The sequence below is a fragment of the Tauraco erythrolophus genome, chromosome 1 (assembly GCF_009769465.1).
Source record: "Tauraco erythrolophus isolate bTauEry1 chromosome 1, bTauEry1.pri, whole genome shotgun sequence".
In the NCBI taxonomy this organism is placed as follows: Eukaryota; Metazoa; Chordata; class Aves; order Musophagiformes; family Musophagidae; genus Tauraco; species Tauraco erythrolophus.
The window spans coordinates 130,017,086-130,038,919 of NC_141465.1; the positions used below are offsets into that span (position 1 = coordinate 130,017,086).

Here is a 21,834-nt window from a genome sequence, read left to right on the forward strand (position 1 = left end):
GTACATATCATAGGTGCCTACAAGGTCTTTCTTTTTTGGGAATGGCACTAACTTTAAACATCATTATATTGGCATGTGTCGGATGTAGAATTGTTCTACACGCACACTGTAGTCTCAAGAACATTATTATTACACAGAGGAGAAATTCCCTTCATTTTCAAAGCTTCGCACACAGAAAATGTAATTTGCAGAATAACAAGTTCAAAACCTATTCAGCTCTTTCTGGTTTTCAGCACCTTCTCTTTTGTCCTACTACGGCTTCATTATTTTCTCATTCTTTGCAGTACACACTAGCCTTTTGGATGAGAAGAAACCATTCCATATTAGTCACACCAGGAAAATGAATTTTGACTTCCAGTTAGTGAATGAAGATTATCAGAACTTTTATTCATATGCATAAAATAACAATATAATAGCTGAGGAATAACAAAGAAATGCTGTGTTTACTCAATTTCATCACTTTTGCATGCCTTGTCTTGTACTCAGAAAAGCCATCTAATGTATGACTACACTAGTCCTCTTTGGTAAATATTGTGCCAAAACTTGTTGGTCCTAAATCAAACTAAAATTCAACAGATACCAATGGACCACATGTAGTGTTGTGCTTTGTACTCATTTGATGCTCTGTGGAGCTTTTGTCAAGCTAATCTAAGCATAATAAGTAAAGCAAGAGAAGACAATCTTCTGCAGCCTTGCACCCTTTAAAACAGCAGCAATATTTTCAGACTAAATAACCAAATTTGTTTAGGTATCAAGCCTGACTGAGGTCTGAGGGAATCTTGCATGTAAGTATCTCAACAAAAACCCTTAACCCTAATTTCTGAAGTTAAATTGTACCAAAAGATAAACGTCTCATTAAGTGTCATGCCTTGGTCTTTACATCAGTCATTTACACGGTTTAGCCAAATCTGGAATTATTAATATGGAGGTATTTCACTACAATATGCTTTATCAGTCTCACTTTGGTCTCTGCATCAGCTTCTCACCATCTAACTAGGGGAATAAATTATGAAGGAAACTCAAAGTGGAATCTGCTCCCTTTCGCTTTCTTTTAATTTTAGTTCTTCTTAATTCAAAGAGTTAAAACCTGCTTAAGAAAGAAATGCTTTAAATACATGGGCAGGATTTAACTTATTAAAGCTTTTGACAACAAATTGTTATTATTTACTGCACCATTCAAAGTCCTGTTTAACTTCTCACTCTTGCATAAGAAATTTTAGGGACTTGTCAATGTGCATTTTCTATATAAGGCAAATAGACCTTTGTATCACAAACATTTTTGACACTTTCAAAAGCAGCTTTACAGTCTTAAACAGACATTTCACTTCTCCCACCCACCCACCATCACATCCAAGGCCTACAGACACCAAATTTTCAGAATTTAAGAGCAGGAGTATTGCTAATGTACCAGGTAAGTGTATGGTTCAGTGACCTGTTTGTGCATATGTAATTATATGTGAGAGGGTATGGACACGTTTCTCTATTCCTGTCTGACATTTACTCTAGAAATACCCTGTTAACTTCATTCTCCTTCTCAACCACATCCACTGACCTGAAGTATAACAGTGAATTTTAAGTGAGAGCCACCAACAGCAAAGACAGCACATATGCATATTTGAGAAGTAAAGCGAAGCAAAGTAGGAGATAAGGCATAAGGCTGAACAGAGGAAGTGATGTGCTGCATGGTCAGATCCTTAGGAGTTGCTTAATTGCCATCAAAAGCCAAGAGGGCTGGTATCTAAGCACTTTTGGCGATCTCAACCTTAGAGTCTCACGAAAAACTCTACCTGAACTTTTCTACCAATAGAGAAACTGAAGCACAAAATCCTACCGCTGTAACAGCAGCCCCTACCATCCCAGCCCCTGCAAAAACTCACAATTTTATCATAAGGGGATAAATCAACTCTCTCCACATCTTCTATTGGATCAAAGGAAGAACAGGGACCAACGCTCAGAACATGTAACCTTCTTTCTCTTGTTTCAAACACTGGGTCACACTTCCCAAATTTCCTTCTCTTTTAGCTGAAAAGATATTTCACCTGGCACTGCTTAAAACCCAAACAATTTCTTCTGCAAAGTGAGGTGTATGGCTGCATGCTAAATCACCTTTCGTTTCTCTTGCTTTCAGTGACATTTGGATGGGGTGACTTATAGAGGTCCTTTCCAATCAACACTTCTATGATTCTGTGATTACTTTGTACACATTCTTGTAATGTGAGCTGACCTTTTCCTATCTAGGCTCATTTCTTTTATGACCAAACTGAGGACAGTAGAAGAAAAATCATCAGACTATAGAACAACTAATTATCATTTAATAAAAGAAACTTTATTCGTGAAGCCCTACGCTGTCTCTCCTGGTGAATACAAATAGTCAAAAAATAGCTGGTGTTTGCACTCAGAATGTGGATTAGTTTGAGAGCAGCTCTGTTTCTCTGGCTCAGCACACTGAACATTTTTATTCCAATTACACGGGAAAGTAGTAGTTGCTAATGCTCTGTGAAAAGGTGCCACAATCCAGCACCAGTAAGAGATTTATACATCGAATCCGTACAGATTAAGCAATTGTAGACAGCAAATGAAATCTCTGTTTTAGGAAGCCACCTCCAGCACAAGATGCAATAGCCTGAGGTTCGACTCCCAGCAATGTCAGGGAGATGATTCTCCTCTGTCCCTACAGCTGTACCTGGCCTGAGGAAGCAAGTGTGAAGCTCAGGGGCCCTACAACAATAACGCTTTCAACACAAAAGCTCCTTCTTCATAGCCAGATCTTGCAATCCTCTGAAGATTTGTCTCACAAACTCTCTCTTCCCTCTGACTCTGCTAGCTTCCAACATCTTTACAGGCTCTGAACTTCAAGACACTGGGAAGACATGCCCTTAATGCTGGAAAATTAAGGACCTGCATGCCTGGAACTCACGTGGGGGTTGATGTATATAGTAAAGAGTGCAAAACACCAGGGCTTTAAGGGAGGAGGTGTAACAGGCTCGTCTGTACTACGTACATACACACAAAATTAGATCCACAAGCGCATTTTCTAGGTCATTTTCTTCTCCCTCATCTGCTCTCCCCCTCCTCCCCTGAGACGTCTTAATTGTTCTGGGAAGGAGTACATGTTTCAAAATGTATCACCAACCTTTGTCTTATGAAAACATCTTCTCATGATTATTTTATATCCCAGACTACTGTGTATGGAATATTAGTCCTCAGTTGAATTGGCCAGTGTAAAAATGTACTATGCTTTCTTATGCTGTCAAGTGTTTAGTTCCTACCCAACTAATTTATTATCTTACTTAAGTCAAGGCCAGGAATCCAAGTGCAAACACTAACACAGGCAAGGGAATGCAATGAGTAGGAAAAGTATTAATTTTATTTATTTTACAGGTACAAAGCAAAACACTGCTACTAAAGTACTGATAAGTCCTTCAGTCACAGCTCTGAAGTTTGTTGTGTCCTGGATTTGATAGGACTCTAGAACACTTTGCTTAACTTACTGTAGACCACAGAATCTGGGAATTAATGTGCAGTTTGAGAGTCCTATGGCCCTCTGAACAGGGCTGAATGTCCCTCCTAGTGATCAGCCTCACCAGAATTCCTGAACAGTCACAAAATTTGTGTGACACAGTTACTGATTTGCCTCCTTGCAACAAGTTTATGTTCATCTGCTTGTCCGCTTCCTGCCTCCTCTATCATCATCCTACTACCATTTTTAAACAATCTTTGCAAAATAAAATCCCAAATAAACAGAGCTCAGGAAAGTGCTTCTCCCTTACAGCAACTTTATATAATAAATTACATGATAGTAGCACTACTTGGATGGGTGGAGATAAGAGCCTGTCAGCACTTTCTTTTCAAACCCCCTTTTTCAGGGACTTGCAATTCAACCATGACAATTTGTTATGCACAAAAATTGAGATGTGAAACCTCAGACTTAGAGGAAGAACTTTAAAAAACAATGAACAGTAGTATTTCAAGGTATAATTGAAATAAATACTGTGGGGAGAGGGCTGGACAGCAAAAAAGAAGGAAGAAACATTATGATTTTGTCTAATATCATTCCATTTTCACTTATAACCTCCCCTATCTTAGCCTCACCATGGCTTTATGTTGGTACTTAAAACCAGTGGCGCATTGTACTTATGTTGTTCATTTCATTTCAGTGCTGTGTACATGCAATAATTATTAATTCTCAATACTTGTCTCAAACAGGTATTACAAACTTGATTTTCCAGAAACAGACACAAGGCAAAATTTGCCCAGGCCTCAATAGGAACTCTATGTGAGAGCCAGGAATAGAAATAAGGCGTTCCTGTTCCCTGTACTAAACCAAGGGGGTCTAGGTTTAGGACACAGCCCCCTTTCTGGCAGTGACTGTTTTCTCAGTGTTTTATGGAGGTGATTATCCTGTTATGGAACTATATTTAATCACACTGGGATATGCTCAGGATATATAAGAATTTCAAGGTATCTCACTGCTAGCTGACAATACCTCTCAGAAACAGTGTCAGTGCCAGGACTAACGTACTTGAACAGCACACTTTAACAGGTGGTCATTGTAAGCTGTACATCAGTCTTAGAAGGTGGTAGACGAGCAGGCATTGCTAATTTAAATGCCTTTATAGGTATGCAACCTTTTAATTCATTGAATTCAAACTTCTCTCTTACTTGCAGGGTCTGTAGTTAGTAGAGTGTAAGTGGATATAGCTGAGCTGAGGGGAAGTATTTGAGGGTGAAGTACCCTTCTGTGCTGGACATAGAGCATCTTGCCTTTTGCCGAGTCCAGAGCAGGTTTCTTACAGATTTGGGCTTGGAGCTCTAATACAATATACCTGGCTATATTCCAGGTATATTCCAACCCAAACCATTCTATAATTCTCTGATTGTCACAGGTGTTTTGGAGATAGGTCCGGAAGAACTAAATCTGACAGAGCTCGTACAGTCTCTGCCCTTTTTGTTAGATTTTCCAGGCTCCCAGTGATGGAATCCTGCTCGAGACCCTTATGCTACGTCTGCTATGCTAAATACATCTGTTTCTTAGCATGACCCTTGGTATCCAGGCCACGTGGTTGAGAGAGGCTCGTATCAATGTTTCTACTAAAGCGGCATTTTTATTAAATGAAACTGAGGAGATGTGTTGCAGGCTTTCAAATACCATGGAAAGGCAAGGGGCAGAGGTGGGAGGTGTTTGAAGATATAACTGAGAGGATAGGCTGTAGGTGGCAAGTAATCTTCCCTGATGTAGCCTCATCCATGCTCCCTCTTGGAAAGAGTTCCTGGAGTGAACAATCCTTCAAGTCATGCCTGTGAATTGTCTTGAAAGAGCTTGGGAGAACCACAAAATACAGCCAAGGAACAAAACTAATAATTTTGAAATATGGAATATCAGGACTCAGGTACTCGTTAGCCCTCTTTTACTTAGCAATATAGGTATATCCTAAAAATTTTGCAGCTGGCCCAAGGTCTGTAGTTACAGGCCTGTTTCCATCAGGGATGAGCTCACATCTTGCAAAGAAAGTGACCTCATGTGTCTACATTGTCTTCTGCAGGCAGCTACATACATACATTTTCCAGGCACAAATACAGACTGGGCGGAGAATGGATCGTGAGCAGCCCTGAGGAGAAGGACTTGGGAGTACTGGTGGACGAGAAGCTCAATATGAGCCGACAATGTGCTCTTGCGGCCCAGAAGGCCAACCGCGTCCTGGGCTGCATCAAGAGGAGCGTGGCCAGCAGGTCGAGGGAGGTGATTCTCCCCCTCTACTCTGCCCTCGTGAGACCTCACTTGGAGTATTGCGTCCAGTTCTGGAGTCCCCAACATAAGAAGGACATGGACCAGTTGGAGAGGGTCCAGAGGAGGGCCACGAAGATGATAAGAGGGCTGGAGCACCTTTCCTATGAGGATAGGCTGAAAGAGTTGGGGCTGTTCAGCCTGGAGAAGAGGAGGCTCCGGGGTGACCTTATAGCGGTCTTCCAGTACCTCAAGGGGGCCTACAAGAAAGATGGGGAGAGGCTGTTCAGGAGGGCCAGTTGTGATAGGACAAGGGGTAATGGTTTTAAAATAGAGGGAGGTAGATTCAGGTTGGATATTAGGAAAAAATTTTTTACCATGAGAGTTGTAGAACACTGGAACAGGTTGCCCAGAGAGGTGGTGGATGCTCCATCCCTGGAGACGTTCAAGGCCCGGTTGGATGAGGCCCTGAGCAACCTGATCTAGTTGGAGATATCCCTGTTCCTTGCAGGGGGGTTGGACTAGATGACCTTTGAAGGTCCCTTCCAGCCCTAACGATTCTATGATTCTATGATTCTATGACATAGGCTCTGTACTGCACTTGCCACAGCTACAGAGCCTCCAGGTGAATCACTGTGTGCACTTCAGTGCTGACACCAGCTTATATTTTTCTGAAATTCCTGCTTGTCATATACCATCTTAATTACACTGAACAGCTGTGAGCATCTCCTAAAGGAAATTTCCCAAAAACGATGTGTCAGGATTCTCAGAACCCAGGTTTCTAAAATGTCAGTTTGAGGGAAAATTGAAAACCAAAACTTTTCAGTTTCACACACAGTCAGTCATTTTCCCAGAAAGTCTACTTTGTGGCCACGTCCAACTTGGTGGGGATCATTTGAGTAGCCAAAGGGTGCAATTCCTCATTGAAGCTGGCTGAAGAGGGCTGTTCTTACCTTACAGATTCATAATAGTGCTCTCAATACACTCAATAGCCAAGTGACTCAAATGAATAGCCCAAACTGCCATAACACTTCATCAGATCATTCTGTGACATCTCTCCTGGGATTATAGATCATTAACTTCTACAGAGAGTCACAGGAATCCCCACCAGTAATCCCGCTTCCCATTCAGGTTTCCATTGCATTCAGCACAACCCCCAGCTAGGCTCTCTTGAAAAATCCTGTCCCTAATGATTATTAATATTACATCAATTGCTTACAGCTGAAGGAAATATAATCAGAAAAGTGAAAGTAATAAATACCTATATTTTAATCATGAGAATATTTCTGACAGCTACACTGGAAACATAAAAGCTACTTTTCAAAGATCAGGAGAACTGTTCAGTGACAGTTTTCAGTTTTATTGCTATTATCACTTAAACATATTTATATAACACTTCTTTATCACCATTCTCTTCTATGACATCTTTTACAGTTAAGATGAATGTCTATATATAGCCTTCTCTTAGTCATTAATTAGTTTGTAAAATCAAGCAGCTCATGTAACTGCATCAAGTCATTCCAGTATTTATATATTTCTATTTGAAAGTACCTTATTTTATGTAATTATTACGTACAATTTAAAGCAAAAATATACTTTAAAAATTGAGTGTCTGAGCAAACTCTCAACTTCTCCTTCAAAATTTTCAGTAACCCTTAGCTATGCGCTTCCTGTCCTACTTTTTCCATAAGTACATTTTATTGTCATATTTCTAACCCAGTGCTTATGAACCACAACAATCAACTCTGCTTTAGTACTAGCTTAAAAAATAAACCCATTTCCCACCATCTTATATGTTCAATGTGCAATACAGAGGGTATTCATAGTGTCCCTTAGCTCCAGGTGAATTTTAAGTAACCTAGAGTGAAAAAACTTTCAGACTCCATTGCTGTGCTACTAGAAAATATTCTTGTTGTGATGACAGAAGCATGCAGAGCAAGAATTGTGGGGCATCTAGTCCAGTGTCCAGCCCCTGACAGCATCTAGAAGCAGATATTCTGGCAAAATGTGGAAAAAAAAGCCAGTGATTCAAATGATGTAGGGATCGAAGATCCCACCTACAACAGAAGTTTCTTTCAGTGCATGCATTTTTTGAAAAACAAGATTTAATTTAAAAAGCCACTTTTAGTGTTGTTTTATTAATTTAAGCTATCTGCACATTGGTTATGCTACTCAGGGAATTTCCTACCAGCCACCCAACTACTTCACAGTGTACAGGGAGCTCGTGGGCAGGACAGTGGCAAGAAAATGAGACGCGATATTCTCACACAAGGAGAAATATTTTTAACATCTGATCTCGATGCTTTTAGAAAAACGCCTGGGCATCGCCCGCCCAAACATTGGCCAGTGCCTGTGAGCGACAGCTAGAGAGTGAGCTCACTCCACATGAGACTGAAATGGAAACGTTTGTTTGCCTTCCCTAGCCGGTGACTTAACTCCTACGTGATTAAGGGGATGGGCCCATCATTTCAGAGGATTCATGATCTAACATTTTTTTTTCCCCATTTTCAATCCAGCCAGACCTCACTGGTGTTGCTTTCTCTTCTGCTTGCCTCTGCAGGACCTTTGCCCAGGCCACTGCCTTCTCATCCTACCCCTGAGTTGCTGTCTCTGCATCATCCTTCCTTGTGGCTTTCCTCCGTTTGCCCCACCTGGATCTTCCTGCTGCTGGATTCTACCTCTCCTTAGGCTTCTGTCATCCTTGTGCCTCCTCTAAGATTGATTTCTGCAGCACCCACGCCGAGTTCCAGATAACAAACGGCAAGATCATTTACGAAGTCTCAGTCAACTCACCTCTGATACCAGAGTACTTCACCAGTGCAATGCTCCTCAATGGTTGGGAATAAGAAGTTCTGAAGAGTAGGATCCACTTTATAAACTTTTCAATACTGGGAGGAGGTCCTGGCAGGGTCCCACAGCCTTATAACTTGCTACTTTGGCCTCAGAAAACTTCAGTCTGGTGGCCTGTGAGTAAAACGTATAGTTCGTCTTTTCCCACACACATTGATGATGGGTGGGAACTTCTGGGAGGGCTTGTACTTGATTAAGCCAAGAGTGTTAAAGTGTAGGGGGTTAGACAATACCTAACAGAAAAAAAGATACAGACAGCTGAAATTGCTTGGCCTTACACCCCATGTCTATCTTGTATAGATGCTATGCCAGAGAAGAAACCTCTCCCTGCCTCAAGCACTTTACACCAATGCACAAACCCTCTGTGACACAACTGATCAAACTCAGAGCCTCTTGCCAGTGGCATTCCTGCACCTCTTCTTCAGCTCCTTCTATTGCTGAGCATTCTTATTTTAACACCACAGTGGCCTAAGAAGAATAATATGTGGAAGTAGATTTCTCAGTGCCGCTGTCAAATGTTGTGCATAGCAAGTGGCAGGAATGTTCCAGTTGACTTACTCTGCTGACTGTCTATGAATAGGCAGTAGACTCTTTCAGAGACTTCTGGAATCCTATACAATATATCAGTCTCTATAGATGGATCACAGAAGTCAGAATGACCATGAATACATTATATTTTTACATCTCTCCAGTTCTGGCCCCCAAAAAATCATAACTAAAATATGTCAGTGGAGTTAGAGGTTATGTCCACACCAGCAAGCAGCAGGAATGGATCCACAGAATGAAGAGCTGGTAAGAAGGACTCAACCACAACATTACACATATGTTTTGTGTTTTACTTTGAAAGAGAGCTAATCCATTTTTATAAACTGAATATTCACGCAATTTTGCAGTGTTCTTGGTGCTTTCCTGGAGTGCATCTTTCTGCTTAGTTTCAGCAAAAAGGCATCCTGTTTGCGCACTCCAAGCCTACTCTGTAATGCAAAACAAAGCTGCGCACATGAGTAGGACTGGGAGATTAATTTCAAAAGCTCCTTTATAATCAGAATGAACATTCTATTGAGTTGCATCCAGAAACCACCTCAGACTGTCCCATGAAATATAAAATCGCACTTGAGCTCATGCAGATGCGTGAAGAAGCTAAAGCATGCAAGCCTTTGAGCATGGTCTACTGTGTATCATACTTAGTTGGAGAAGTATTTTCCTGTCGTCTCAAATTACTATTTCTTACAATAACCAGGTCTAGACTATGACAATATAGAGACTACTCTCAATCAAGAACTAAGGGACATACTAGAGTTTGTTCAAGAGACTTATAATGCCAGTACAGAAAACTGGTAGTTTTCTAGTATTTGTTCATTATAAAAATAGTAAATATGAATGTCAAGACATTCAGTAGTATCGCCTACTATTTTTTTTTTTAATAATAAAACCTTCTGTATTGCAACAGTTTTGCAAAACATAGAAATTTTGGAAGCTGAAGAAACAAATGGTTTTACTTTCATGCTCACTTTGGATAGTGGAATAGGTCACTATTTGGCTGTTTCAGCTCAAACAGAGAAATAGTAGGAAAAAAAAATACTAAAATCAGCTATAGTGCCAGAGGGCTGTTTGTGATAAATGTGCTAGGAGGAAAGAAAGGAGACAGGGAAAGAGGGAGGTATATCTTATACCTTTTACAAAAACTTCTAAATTATGCTAGGACAGATACAAAAATAAACCTAAATCAAAAGAAAAGTAGGATTTGTCAAAATACCTGGTCAAGGTCACTCATCTTTCAGTGGAATCTTCAATCTATTTCAATATATATCTATTTTCAATATATAGAGGTAAAGGAGATAAGAGAAAAAAACGCTTCCATGTGAGTGTCAGCATTGTGGCAGAAATGTAATTTAAGAAACATCTCAGTCAATCTGAAATCTCTTCTTGCACTCCCAATAGAGCAAAACCAACAGGATATTAAGAGTCAGGAGATAACTCTTCTGCAATACTGAATGAACTATTACAGGGCCCAATTCAGCAAAGTGAGTAAGCACATACTGACATTTAAGAGCATATTTAAGTCTCATCATCTTCAGAGAGAATCTGACATATGCCTTGGCACTCCTCTCGATAAAGATCTGTGAACGTAGGTATAGGTCTATCTTACACACAAGCCATCCTTTAATCCACAGACACAAACCCATCCAGTAGCTGTAGAACAACTCTAGGACTCAGGGGATATACGTCCCCATCCCAGTCCTGTAAGATTATGAACAAGAAAGTTCTGCAAAACACCTCCTGGCACCTGAGGACCATATTTTAAAATCTGGTTGACCCCTCTCTGCTTTGGCTCTGTACCGCTGGCAATTCCCTACTAGAAATTGGAGAAGTGTTTAAATGTGTTAAAGTAGGTTGCAACAGTGGCACTTCAGGTAGACACTACCCTGCCTTTCAAATTAAACTACTCTGAATCATAGAATGATGGAATGGTTTGGGTTGGAAGGGACCTCAAAGATCATCTAGTTCCAAGCCCCCTGCCATCAGCAGGGAAACCCTCCACTACTGCAGGTTGCCCAAAGACTCATCCAATTCTTTGCAATTTCAAGGTCAAGGATCATAAATCTGGGCATTGTTGAAAGCGAAGGTCCAGGATAAGGTGAAACTATCAAAGTCCAGGAAATCAAGCTGAAAACAAGCTTCCCGCAGGCGCAGTTAAGGCACCTCCACTGCCTTCTTTGCAACATATGGTGTAGTAAGACACACACACCCTCTTCCTGCCCCCCCAAATTAACTCCCTGGCACCACCTGTTAGGAGTGAGCAGACTGTAAGATTATTGCATTGGGAACAGATAAAAATGGGTTTGATGGTTCTGTGGTGCGTTTCTCTCACTCGCTTCTGTGCCCATAGGAAAAGAAGACTGTATTTGGCACAAAATTAAAAGTAAAAGCTGTAAATCAAGAGTGTGAGCAATATTTCGTGTCTGTAACTTGCACTGTCCTTTCAAAAGGAGCTAGTTAATAACCTGACCTGCTTATTTTATCACTTGGAGATATCTGCCTGAACTTTGAATTCCTTTGTTGTCTATTCCAGTATCTATATTTTAAAACTCTTTTATTCTAAGGACCTATTTTCTCCTTTGCCACCCAGAATATAAAGTGTCATTCCAGTGTATTACTCTCCTTGCCGAGTTCAAGAATCACGTGACAGTAGAAGTCATAATATTATGAGCATGCTTAGATCCATGATTTCATGCCATGTAACTAAAAGTTTTCCTTAAAAGAAAGATCCCTACTTCTTGTTTAAACTTCTTAGCTTGTTAACAATGGATCTTCACCCATAATCTATAAATACAACCCTATGTGTCCAAAGCAAAAAGTTATTTATTTAGATGTGTGCTACAGAACAAAAGGAACTGAGAAAAAGATACTTGAAGTGAGGTGATGTGCTGGTCTGTATAAAGAACATCTCATGCATGCTTGATAGTGGTATCAAAGGGTATTAATCTGACATGTGTTGAACCAACTCAAGACAACTCAGTTCGCTCGTGCTCCTTCTCATCTTTCTGAAAATGATCACTATCCTACACATCCACTTTTCATTTGAGAATTAGTTCATACACCACCACAAGAAGATAAAACATTGACTGTGACTAACTTAATGAGCCTGAAGCACTAAAGAAAGAGGAGGGGAAAAAAGTTTGAAATTTATTATTTTTATTCTCCTGCTTCTTCCTAACAGGATCTGAAAATCATGAAAGAACTTAAGTGCATCAAAGACTATCCTTTGAAAATCATGCTTACAGGCAGGAATACAAATTGGATACCAGTCCCTAGGCCACTGGCCTACCTTTGTAGAAGGGTGGTTGCATTTAATTTCTCCTGACTAACAATTCACCTTTATTAATTACAATTTAACACTTGAAAACATAAGGGTTTAAGTTCTTAAAGTTAAAATACAAAAGAAATATGAATTGTTCTTATGAAAAAGATGCAAATTAAAAAAGCTTTTCAACTGTTAAACTCTTGATGCTATTTATAACACTAGGGGATCATGACACAGCAATTAAATTATAACCCTTTCGCTAATAGAGCATATTTTTGCCTATTTAAAATAGAAGTGAAGAAACAAGAAACTTTAGTTCAGGAAAGTCTCGAGTAACTGTAGATGTAAGCAGGCCGTAGTTTGAGGAAAAGGAGAAGGTAGACAGAGAAATTGTAAATGTTTGACTGTAACCCAATTTAAGTATATTATATGAAGCAGTATTATGATCTGTCATTAACTTCTAGCTGAATTACGTTTAGAGAGCATTGAGTCATCCATAACCTATTTCATAAAGTTACTTCATTTTATTCAGGCTAGTCTGTCACACAGGAACTCAAAAAATTATACTGTCTTCCCTAGTTTGTGGACCGTACAACTAAAATTTGATTTTTTGCAGCTTAGCCATTTTTGAGGATCAAAAAAATTACACAGATTATTTAAAAATAATTACTATCACTACCATTTTTTAGATAACTTCTCATTTCCTATTCTATTTAAACAGAGAGAAATAGTTTTAGTATCGGCCAATATTTCAGGACAGCAAGGAGAAGGAATGGGACAAAATCTGTACCTCCCCTGTAAAATCGTCATGATTGATCCAGTGATCCAAGAACCAAACTTGTTTACCCAAAGATAATAAGTTTTAAAAACATGCCATCACTTTTGAATTGTTTCAGTAAAATAATAAACAACATTATTTATACTCCAAAGTCAAGTCAGGATATATATGGGGAAAAATATAGTCCAATCCAACACCTTTATTAAAAATATTGGGGTGGGATTGCATTACACAGCCAGAAAAGAAACTTCTCTGGCTAACTGCGCCACCTTTTGATTTAAATTTAAAAGAGAAATTAAATGAGTGTCCAGTCTCTAGAAGAAAACACTTATTTAAAGATATTCCTGTAGACTTAAAAACGGGTTCTGGAGCTTACTTTATTTATTTCTTACAGAGAAGTGCAGGGCTGTATACTTTAGTGCTGCTCTTACGGTTAAAAGCCAGGTCAGCAATATAAACGGAGAAAAATAACATATTCATTCTTGCTGGTTTGTGTTTTTGTAATAAGAATACACACATCAAAATCAATAAAGCCGGGCAAATAGCAGAGAAGTGGTTTAGTAATTTAGCACTGTTAGCTAAGTATACAATCAACTCTAAACCAAATGCTTCATAATCCGTTAGATTCTCCTATGTAAATCTATACTCGTACAACCCTGGGAAATAAGAAAGCTTTACTTCTGGTGGTTTGTTTTTTTTTTCCCTAACATTTAAAGCATATCAGCTGTAAGCCCTAATCTCTAGCCAACGTATCGCAATTTGCCCTGAAATCTCTAGTCAGACATGAAATTAAATAGCACAGATATTCAAAGGAGTTACAGCATGCATTTAAATACACGAACCACATCCTACCTTGCATCCAAACATCAACGACAAAGTGTTGTTGGTGCATGCAACTTTGCAGTGGCAAATCATTGGTGTAAAGCAGTCAGGATTTCTAACAATAGGGCACATTCCTTTAGTGCTGCAGTAGTGGCAGCCTCCTGAAGGCTAAAAACAAGTAGCTAATACAGCACATGGAGTGGCAACATATGCTGCTCAACAGCTAGCTTTTCTCTTGCCGGTCAGAAGCAGCCTGCTTGAATCTCTACCTGTGTCCCATTCAGCCATCCCCTTCTTTGTTGATGAATCAACGATGCAGCATCGATCACGAATCTCAGGATTTCCCTTCCTCTGGGAAATTAGTTTTTACATTGGGGGGGGGGGAGAAAAAAAAAAAAAGAAAAAAAAGAGAAATGGAAATGAGGGGGACTAGCAGGTGTGGCAGTATTAGCATGTAAAAGGATGTAAACGCCTACTCATAACAATCACATAAGATTGTCATGCTAGCTGAAGTGGGCTGAAATTATTCCGTCGGAAGAAAAATACTGCAGCTCCTGATTTGGTAAAAAGCCAGTGAGTTGCTGCAATACATAGTCATTGTGGGGAGAGAAGAGGAAAAAAAAATTACTTATCTAAGAAGCCAGAATCCTCAGCCTTTATCAATATGCATTCCAGTAAGGATTCCCTTCCCAGCGCCTCCCCGAGAAAAAGAATCAAATCAGTCGCAACTCCGGAGAAGCGATGACCTTTGCTTTCCCGAAAAAGATGAATCTCAGCATGAAACAAACTGTACTCAACGCTGAAAATCCCAGACGCTGGGAGTTTGCAATCAGAGAAATACAAGTAATATTTATCCAATCCTGGCTTGCCACATGGGAGCTTTCTCCAGGCACAAATTTACAAATAGACAGGTTGAAGGATTGCAGGAGACAGTGAATAAAGATATGAAGTTACACGGAAAATGCACCGGCTTAAAACGCAACCCTCCTTAAACTCTGCTTCTGAGGCATTGCAACTCCTGACTTCAGCTAGTGCTGTTATCCTGTAACCTGCAGACAGCTTGCTGCATTCCAAAAACGCAATAATTAAAGAAGTTTGGGAGCGTAACGCTGGTTTGGATTCAGTTACAGCTGTCACTGCTCCTTCAGTTAAAGCAACACCAGCTGAAATGCATAATAAAGCACTTGGATGAGCAAACCGTTAGCTGTGCTTTTTAAGAGGATTATTTATATCAAAAGTTGGACGAATATATCCTCCAGTTTTAGGTTCGGTCATGGCAGACACAGAAATATAAAATGAAAAGGCTACGATATAGAAAGTAAAGCGATGTCTTCAACGATGTCACAGCTGATAGCAAGGTAAACCCAGCAGTTGTTTCGCAGTGACTTGACCCTGCTTTTTTTTGCCACTCGCTAAGCTCTGCCCATCAAATTAGAAACTCTTTCTAAAGAAACGAGAGCAGCTTGTCTCCCTGGCAATCGCAAGCGAGTTCTTAAGGCGCAACTGAAACAATTTTCTGTAATAAACCCGAACCAGAAATTCGTTACAAAACAGAATGGAGAAAATGGCAAATGGAAGTCTCCGTACGCAGCCAGTTCAAGCAGTAGAGAGGGTGAATGGCACAGAATTCTCAAAAAGATCTGCCTGAGACTGCAGACCTTAGCGTAGGAGACCTCTTCTATTAAGATTTTATGTTTATGTAAATATATATATGTGTGTATTGCATGTATATATACATGTAAATTCTAAATAGAATTTCTTCAGTATAACTTACCCTTGCTTTGTAAAGTTCAAAAACATGAAAGAACCATTTTCTTAAACAGCTTTGATCCTACTCTTCCTTTTGCACCATACAATAACTTTATTTTTATCCAATTCTCGCATGTAGCTACATTTCAGCTTGGTATAATATTTTCTGAATATTTTTTCTCACTCTATTTTTTTGAACTTAGAGCTTGCAAAGCCCAAGCTCAGTAAAATGACAGGAGTTTCTAGATTGAAGTGACAGATAGAACTTCTCCACAGTTGCAATTACAACCCGGTTCCATTTCTGAAGATTTATTTCTTTCAAATAACAGGCCCTTAGAACCCCGTATCCTCAATTCACCCAGTTCATACTTTTTTTTCCTAACAGCCTGAACATGAGTGTTACATGTCATGAGAGTTCAGTACGCGGATGCCAATCAATCAGCTATCAATAATTTAAGTTTGTCTGACCTGGTAGTGCAAAGTGACACAGCGGCAGCACTTCTTTTTGCCTTGCTGTGCTAGTTATCATCTGAAACAGAGTCTGAGCCTGTTTAGGAACGTACTATGGCGACAAACAGCAGCTGTAACATTGCTGAATCTTTGATCTGTTTATTCCTAGGTTGCCTGTCTCATTGTTAAGCTATATATTTTACAGATTTTCTTTCAAGTACCGTCTCTCGCATAACCAGCACTGGTGTAAATATAGAAAAGTGTAGTTTCCATGACAATACATTCCATAGTTACAGCCAGCAGCCACTATCATTAAAACATGAATCACAGTGCTACCTTAAGGTGTGAGCACACTACATCACTGGCCTTAGAAGCGTTAATTTGGGATGGGGGTGGCATGACAATATTTTTAGGAGACACTACTACAAAATGCCAGAAAACTGTTCTATTTAACTGTTTTAGCTGTTCTAATATCCACTCATCTTAGACATTTAAGTGATCAGTAACACACTCAATCTGTCCTGATCATTAGCATTTCTAATCTAAGAACGCATCGCATCTGCACTTTTTAATGTTTTGAACACAATGTCCTGGTTTAAAACTGGACTCATAATCACACAGACATGGTTTCTGATTAATATTCACAGGGCCTAAATAAAATCACCTGCATTTAATTTCAAATACAAATTTCAGAGAAGGGAAGGAAAATCAGCCACTTAGCCTCTTGGATCTTTTGGATCTGACTGCATTCAGCTGGCTCATGCTCTCAAAAGGGTTGACGTATCTGTTCATTAAAATTCCCATTTCTTCCCCAGTCCCTGACACTATTGCAGATTTTCAACCAGAGCAGGTTTCACCTGTGATTTCATTTCAGTGTTCAGATGCATCAAACACCCATCACATGAGTATTGCACAAGGCCCGAAATACATCCCTTCACACTTCAACTAATTGTTGCTTTCAAGTGAAAAACAGTTACCTGACGCACAGTCGTTTGGGAAAAGATCAGAAAAAGGAGATTCATTCCAATAACAGATTGGAATAATAACTCATATCACAACTGGCCAAGGCATTTATTTCAGTTAAGTGCCAACCACATATAGAAAACTGCCATAAGAAAGCATTGCTCAGAGATTCTTCTCTAACCGTTTTGTGGGTTTTTTTTCCAATAGCATTCATCACAGACACAGAAGTAAATTCCTAATTGCCAGGAAAGGTATTTCAATCACAGTCACACTGAAGGGGCAAGGGCTTTTGGAAAAATCTATGTCCACATTTTCGCTCTATCTGGTGGGATACACAGAAGAACACGATGGGTGTTACTGCGTGAAAAAGAGAGTTCAGCGATCTGCTGAGTTTTGTGAGCCCTCCAGCTTTCTTTGGACTTGAGGGCACTGACCCAGCCAACTTGCTCACAACTGTTCTGCTGCCACAACGAAGTGCACCTCTTCTACAGTTAGTAAAAATGGAGACTCACAGCAAGTTGCAGTGCAATTATTGTCGGAAGCTTTGAGTAAAATGAGCTTAGGCTTTGCGAAAGTTGCTCTCTCCCTCACGTGCTCAATTTGGGAGGAACAAGAACTGTTGCTCCACTTATCATTTCCTTTTGGTCCCTTCAGCTGGTAAAACTTCTGTTCTGCCAGTCTCTCTGGCAGTTGCCTTCACCCAGCCTTTCTAGGTTCTCGAATGATGTCTGCCTTTCATGGAGCACCATTAGGTGGAAATAGATGAATTAACTTGGAAAAACTGAGTTGCATTTCTGGAAGTATTATGGTCACGTTTGCATGGTACTTCCTCACCTAATGTGTAAATACCTCCTCCTGCATTGGAGCTAGTTCAAATAGCAATACTTAGCCCTGCACCTGACATATCATGTGAAAATCAAGAAGACCAATATAGGTAAAAATAAAAGTAAAAAACTGGAGAGTCACAAATAATTTTTAGATATTCACCCTTGACTATATTAGGATATTTAATTGCTTTTTTTTAAATCCTCTACTGTTTCTGAGGGAATCTGAGGGAATCGCTTAAGTTGTGGTACTATAGTATAGGTTTTTTGTGTTTTCCCTTTCTTATTTTCGCTACTCAACTTTTCGTTCCATTGCTATACCATTAAAAATTCCTCTAACCCTTTACCACATCCACTAGATACCAGAAGATCAAGATGACCTATAGACCCTTGGCCAAGCTATATGCATTGTTAAATTTCTTCTAATCTTCTGTTAGAATTTGAAATCACCTTCTCTGTGGCTCTTCTCTGAATTCCCAGTACGCTAATCAAGCCTCCTAAAAAACTAAACCTGTCTCTGACAATGATTAAAGAGAAGTTGTCTTCTCAAAGAATCATATAGATGAAAGGAAAAGCGAAAAGGCTTGTTATACCACAGGCAGCATGTACAAAAGGAACCAGAGAATATCAATATAAACCAAACTCGAATGATCTCCCATCAAAAAAGAAATGACTTCACACAACCGTGTCACGTGTTCCTTAAGAGCAAAACAATCTCAAACCTCTAGTCTAAACCAAAGTTTTCACAGCTGTCCTGTCATTTGGATGGACTTTTGGGAAGCAACGGAGAGAACAAGCCTTTATTTTGCTGATATTTGTCTGTTGGTGAGTATCAGAAGCCTGGATTTAGTTTGCCTGAAAATCTACCTGCCTTTGGAACAGTTATCATAAAATCATAGAACAGTTTGGGTTGGAAGGGGCCTTTAAAGGCCACCTAGTCCAACCCCCCTGCAATGTGCACGGGCACCTTCAACTAGATCAGGTTGCTCAGAGCCTTATCCAGCCTGACTTCGGATGTTTCCAGGGATGAGGCATCTACCAACTCTCTGGGCAACCTGTTCCAGTGTTTCACCATCCTCATTGTAAAAAATGTCTTCCTTATATCTAGCCTAAATCTAACTTCGTTTACTTTAAAACCATTACCCCTTGTCCCATCACAACAGGCTCAGCTAAAAAGTCTGTCCCCATCTTTCTTATAAGCCTTCTTTAAGTACTGAAAGGCTGCAATAAAGTCTCCCCAGAGCCTTCTCTTCTCCAGGCTGAACAGCCCCAACTCTCTCAACCTGTCTTTGTAGGAGAGGTATTCTATCCCTCTGATCATTTTTGTGGCCTCCTCTGGACCTGCTCCAACAGCTCCATGTCTTTCCTGTGCTGAGGATTCCAGAGCTGAACACAGTACTCCAGGTGGGTCTCACTAGAGAGGAGTAGAGGGGCAGAATCGCTTCCCTTGACCTTCTTTTGATACAGCCCAGGATACAGTTGGCCTTCGGGGCTGCAAGCGCGCATCACTGAAACCCACCCAGGAAAGACCCTACAGTCATCACACATCAGCTCAAGAGAAGCTAAAATTGATGGAAGAGCTGCTATTTTGTGATCTGTCCACACCTCATGCCAAGCTATGTTTGAACCAGCACTAAGGGGCAATGTGAGATTGAATTTTGACCCCTGCTCTTAGAAATGGGCATAAGGAGACTTTTTTGTGTCCAAAGGCTCAAGGACTAGACTAGATGTGGGCCAGTCCTGCCATAAGAAGAAGATTAATAGGGGCACTAGGGTAAATGTGGGACAGAGACCCCCAGAAAAATCCATGTAGAGACATGTTTGCTACTTCTGGGAGATGACATCGCAACTTCTGGGACCCACCTCTTCCACTGTCATGAGCAGCAGCTGCTGCATCTCACACAGTGGCTTATGGCAACTGGCTTGACGTTCTCAAATGTCTATATATAGACAGGGATGAGTTGCCAGTTGATTCCTGCCAAGAGCAGACCCTGCTGGTGGGGAGCTGCCTGGTTCACTTACAGCTGGCAAGGGTATGGACAACATGTGGAGACAGGAAGTTCTCCTCAAGCACTTCGAGATCACAGCACGGAGGCAGATAGCTCTGGAGTCCCCAGCGCAAGAAGGACATGGAGCTACTGGAGCAGGTCCAGAGGAGGGCCATGAAGATGATCCGAGGGCTGGAGCACCTCTGATATGAAGACAGGCTGAGAGAGTTGGGGCCGTTCAGCCTGGAGAAGAGAAGGCTCCAGGGTGATCTTATTGCAGCCTTCTAGTACTTAAAGGGGGCCTACAGGAAAGCTGGAGAGGGACTTTTTACAAGGGTGTGTAGTGATAGGACAAGGGGCAATGGATTTAAACTGAAAGAGGGGAGATTTAGGTTAGATATAAGGAAGAAATTTTTTACATTGAGAGTGGTGAGGCACTGGAACAGGTTGCCCAGAGAAGTTGTAGATGCCCCATCCCTGGAAGTGTTCAAGGCCAGGTTGGATGAGGCTTTGGGCAACCTGGTGTAGTGGAGGGTTTCTCTACCCATGGCAGGGGGGTTGGAACTAGATGATCTTTGAGGTCCCTTTCAACCCAAACCATTCTATGATTTTATGATTCTATAGGTAGGCAGGGGCCAGCTTGGGTGCTCTGAAAAACACCTATGCAGCAAGAACTCAGACGCAGTAGGTAGCTTGGAAAGCACTACATGACTCAATCTCTCCACCTGAAGATGGAGATAATGCCTTCCAATTAAATGCCCATATCTCTAAGTGCATAGTCATATAAACAGTGATTTTTCAGTTAACAGGAATACTCTTACAAAAAGTACTCATGTTCATAAGTGTTTACACATTTTAAAGTGGCATATTACCAGCATAGTTTTATGTTTTTAACTAGTGAAAAACTGTCTGAATTATTTCAGAAAATAATTTTGATCCGCTAAATCATTACAAAGTCACCAATTGCACATAATTTTTTTTAAAGTAACATCTTTAGCCAGCTATAAATTTAAAAAAAAATAAAGAAGGGAGAAAAATTAGTCAAATATCAGCTTGAAGGAAAAAACCCACACATATTACTGCCAGTTCTCAATAGATACAAAACAACTCTACTTTTCTGAAGATTCCTTTTTATATCTTGTGTTAAATTTTTTTAAGATTTTCTGTGACAAATTAAACAGAAATAAAGGCCTGGTCCTGCCAACACAGAGTGAAAACATGCACAGAATATATATGCCCCACTTTAATATCATTATGTAGACCTATTAATTTCTTCAAGTGATTACAGTGTAATACATATGCACCCAAATGAGCATGAAATGATCAGTTGAGCCACGACATGCAAGAGATCACCAAGGACTAAGAGCTTCAGTATTTACTCAGGTTGCTGGGGCAGAAGTGGGATTAGTCTGCACTGAGTTTTGTGTTACTACACTGCTGCTAGCACTAAACTAGCTAGCTAAGTTATGTCTATATGAACTGAAGTTATTGCACCATAACCATATTTACTACATGCATTAAATAGAGGCTAAGCCTGGCTACAGTCCTACACGTGGTTACCAGCTCTGCACACATGTTCTTTCTGCTATGTGCAAGTGGGACCCCCCCCCAGTAGGAAGCACAATAAGTAGTAGTAATTTTCCAGTCTCCCCTTGAATCCATGTAAACTTCTATAACATCCTTTGGTGAGGAGTTCCTCAGATCTTTCACTTCATCTGTGACAAGCTCTTAATCAGCTGTCCCAAAACATTGCAATGGAAGAAATGTGGAACAGCCAACTCCTATTCATCCTCTCCATGTCACTCATGATTTTGTAAACTGGTGCTGTATCCTGTTTGCTGGTCTCTTTTTCCATACTGAAAAGCTGTAGCTTAATAGAT

General features: G+C 40.2%; 1 protein-coding gene across 5 annotated transcripts in view; it reads right to left on the reverse strand.

Annotated features, from left to right (window-relative positions):
- DLG2 (discs large MAGUK scaffold protein 2) overlaps positions 1 to 21,834 on the reverse strand; it is a 1,082,159-nt gene that overhangs the window by 684,664 nt on the left and 375,661 nt on the right. The window contains exon 1 of one of the 5 annotated variants that reach the window (XM_086614470.1): positions 14,011 to 14,112. The exons of the other annotated variants lie outside the window; for them this stretch is intronic. Within the exon in view, the coding sequence (XP_086470596.1) occupies positions 14,011 to 14,112 (102 nt within the window). Of the gene's footprint in view, positions 1 to 14,010; positions 14,113 to 21,834 lie in introns of those variants that run through there. 5 annotated transcript variants of the gene reach the window in all.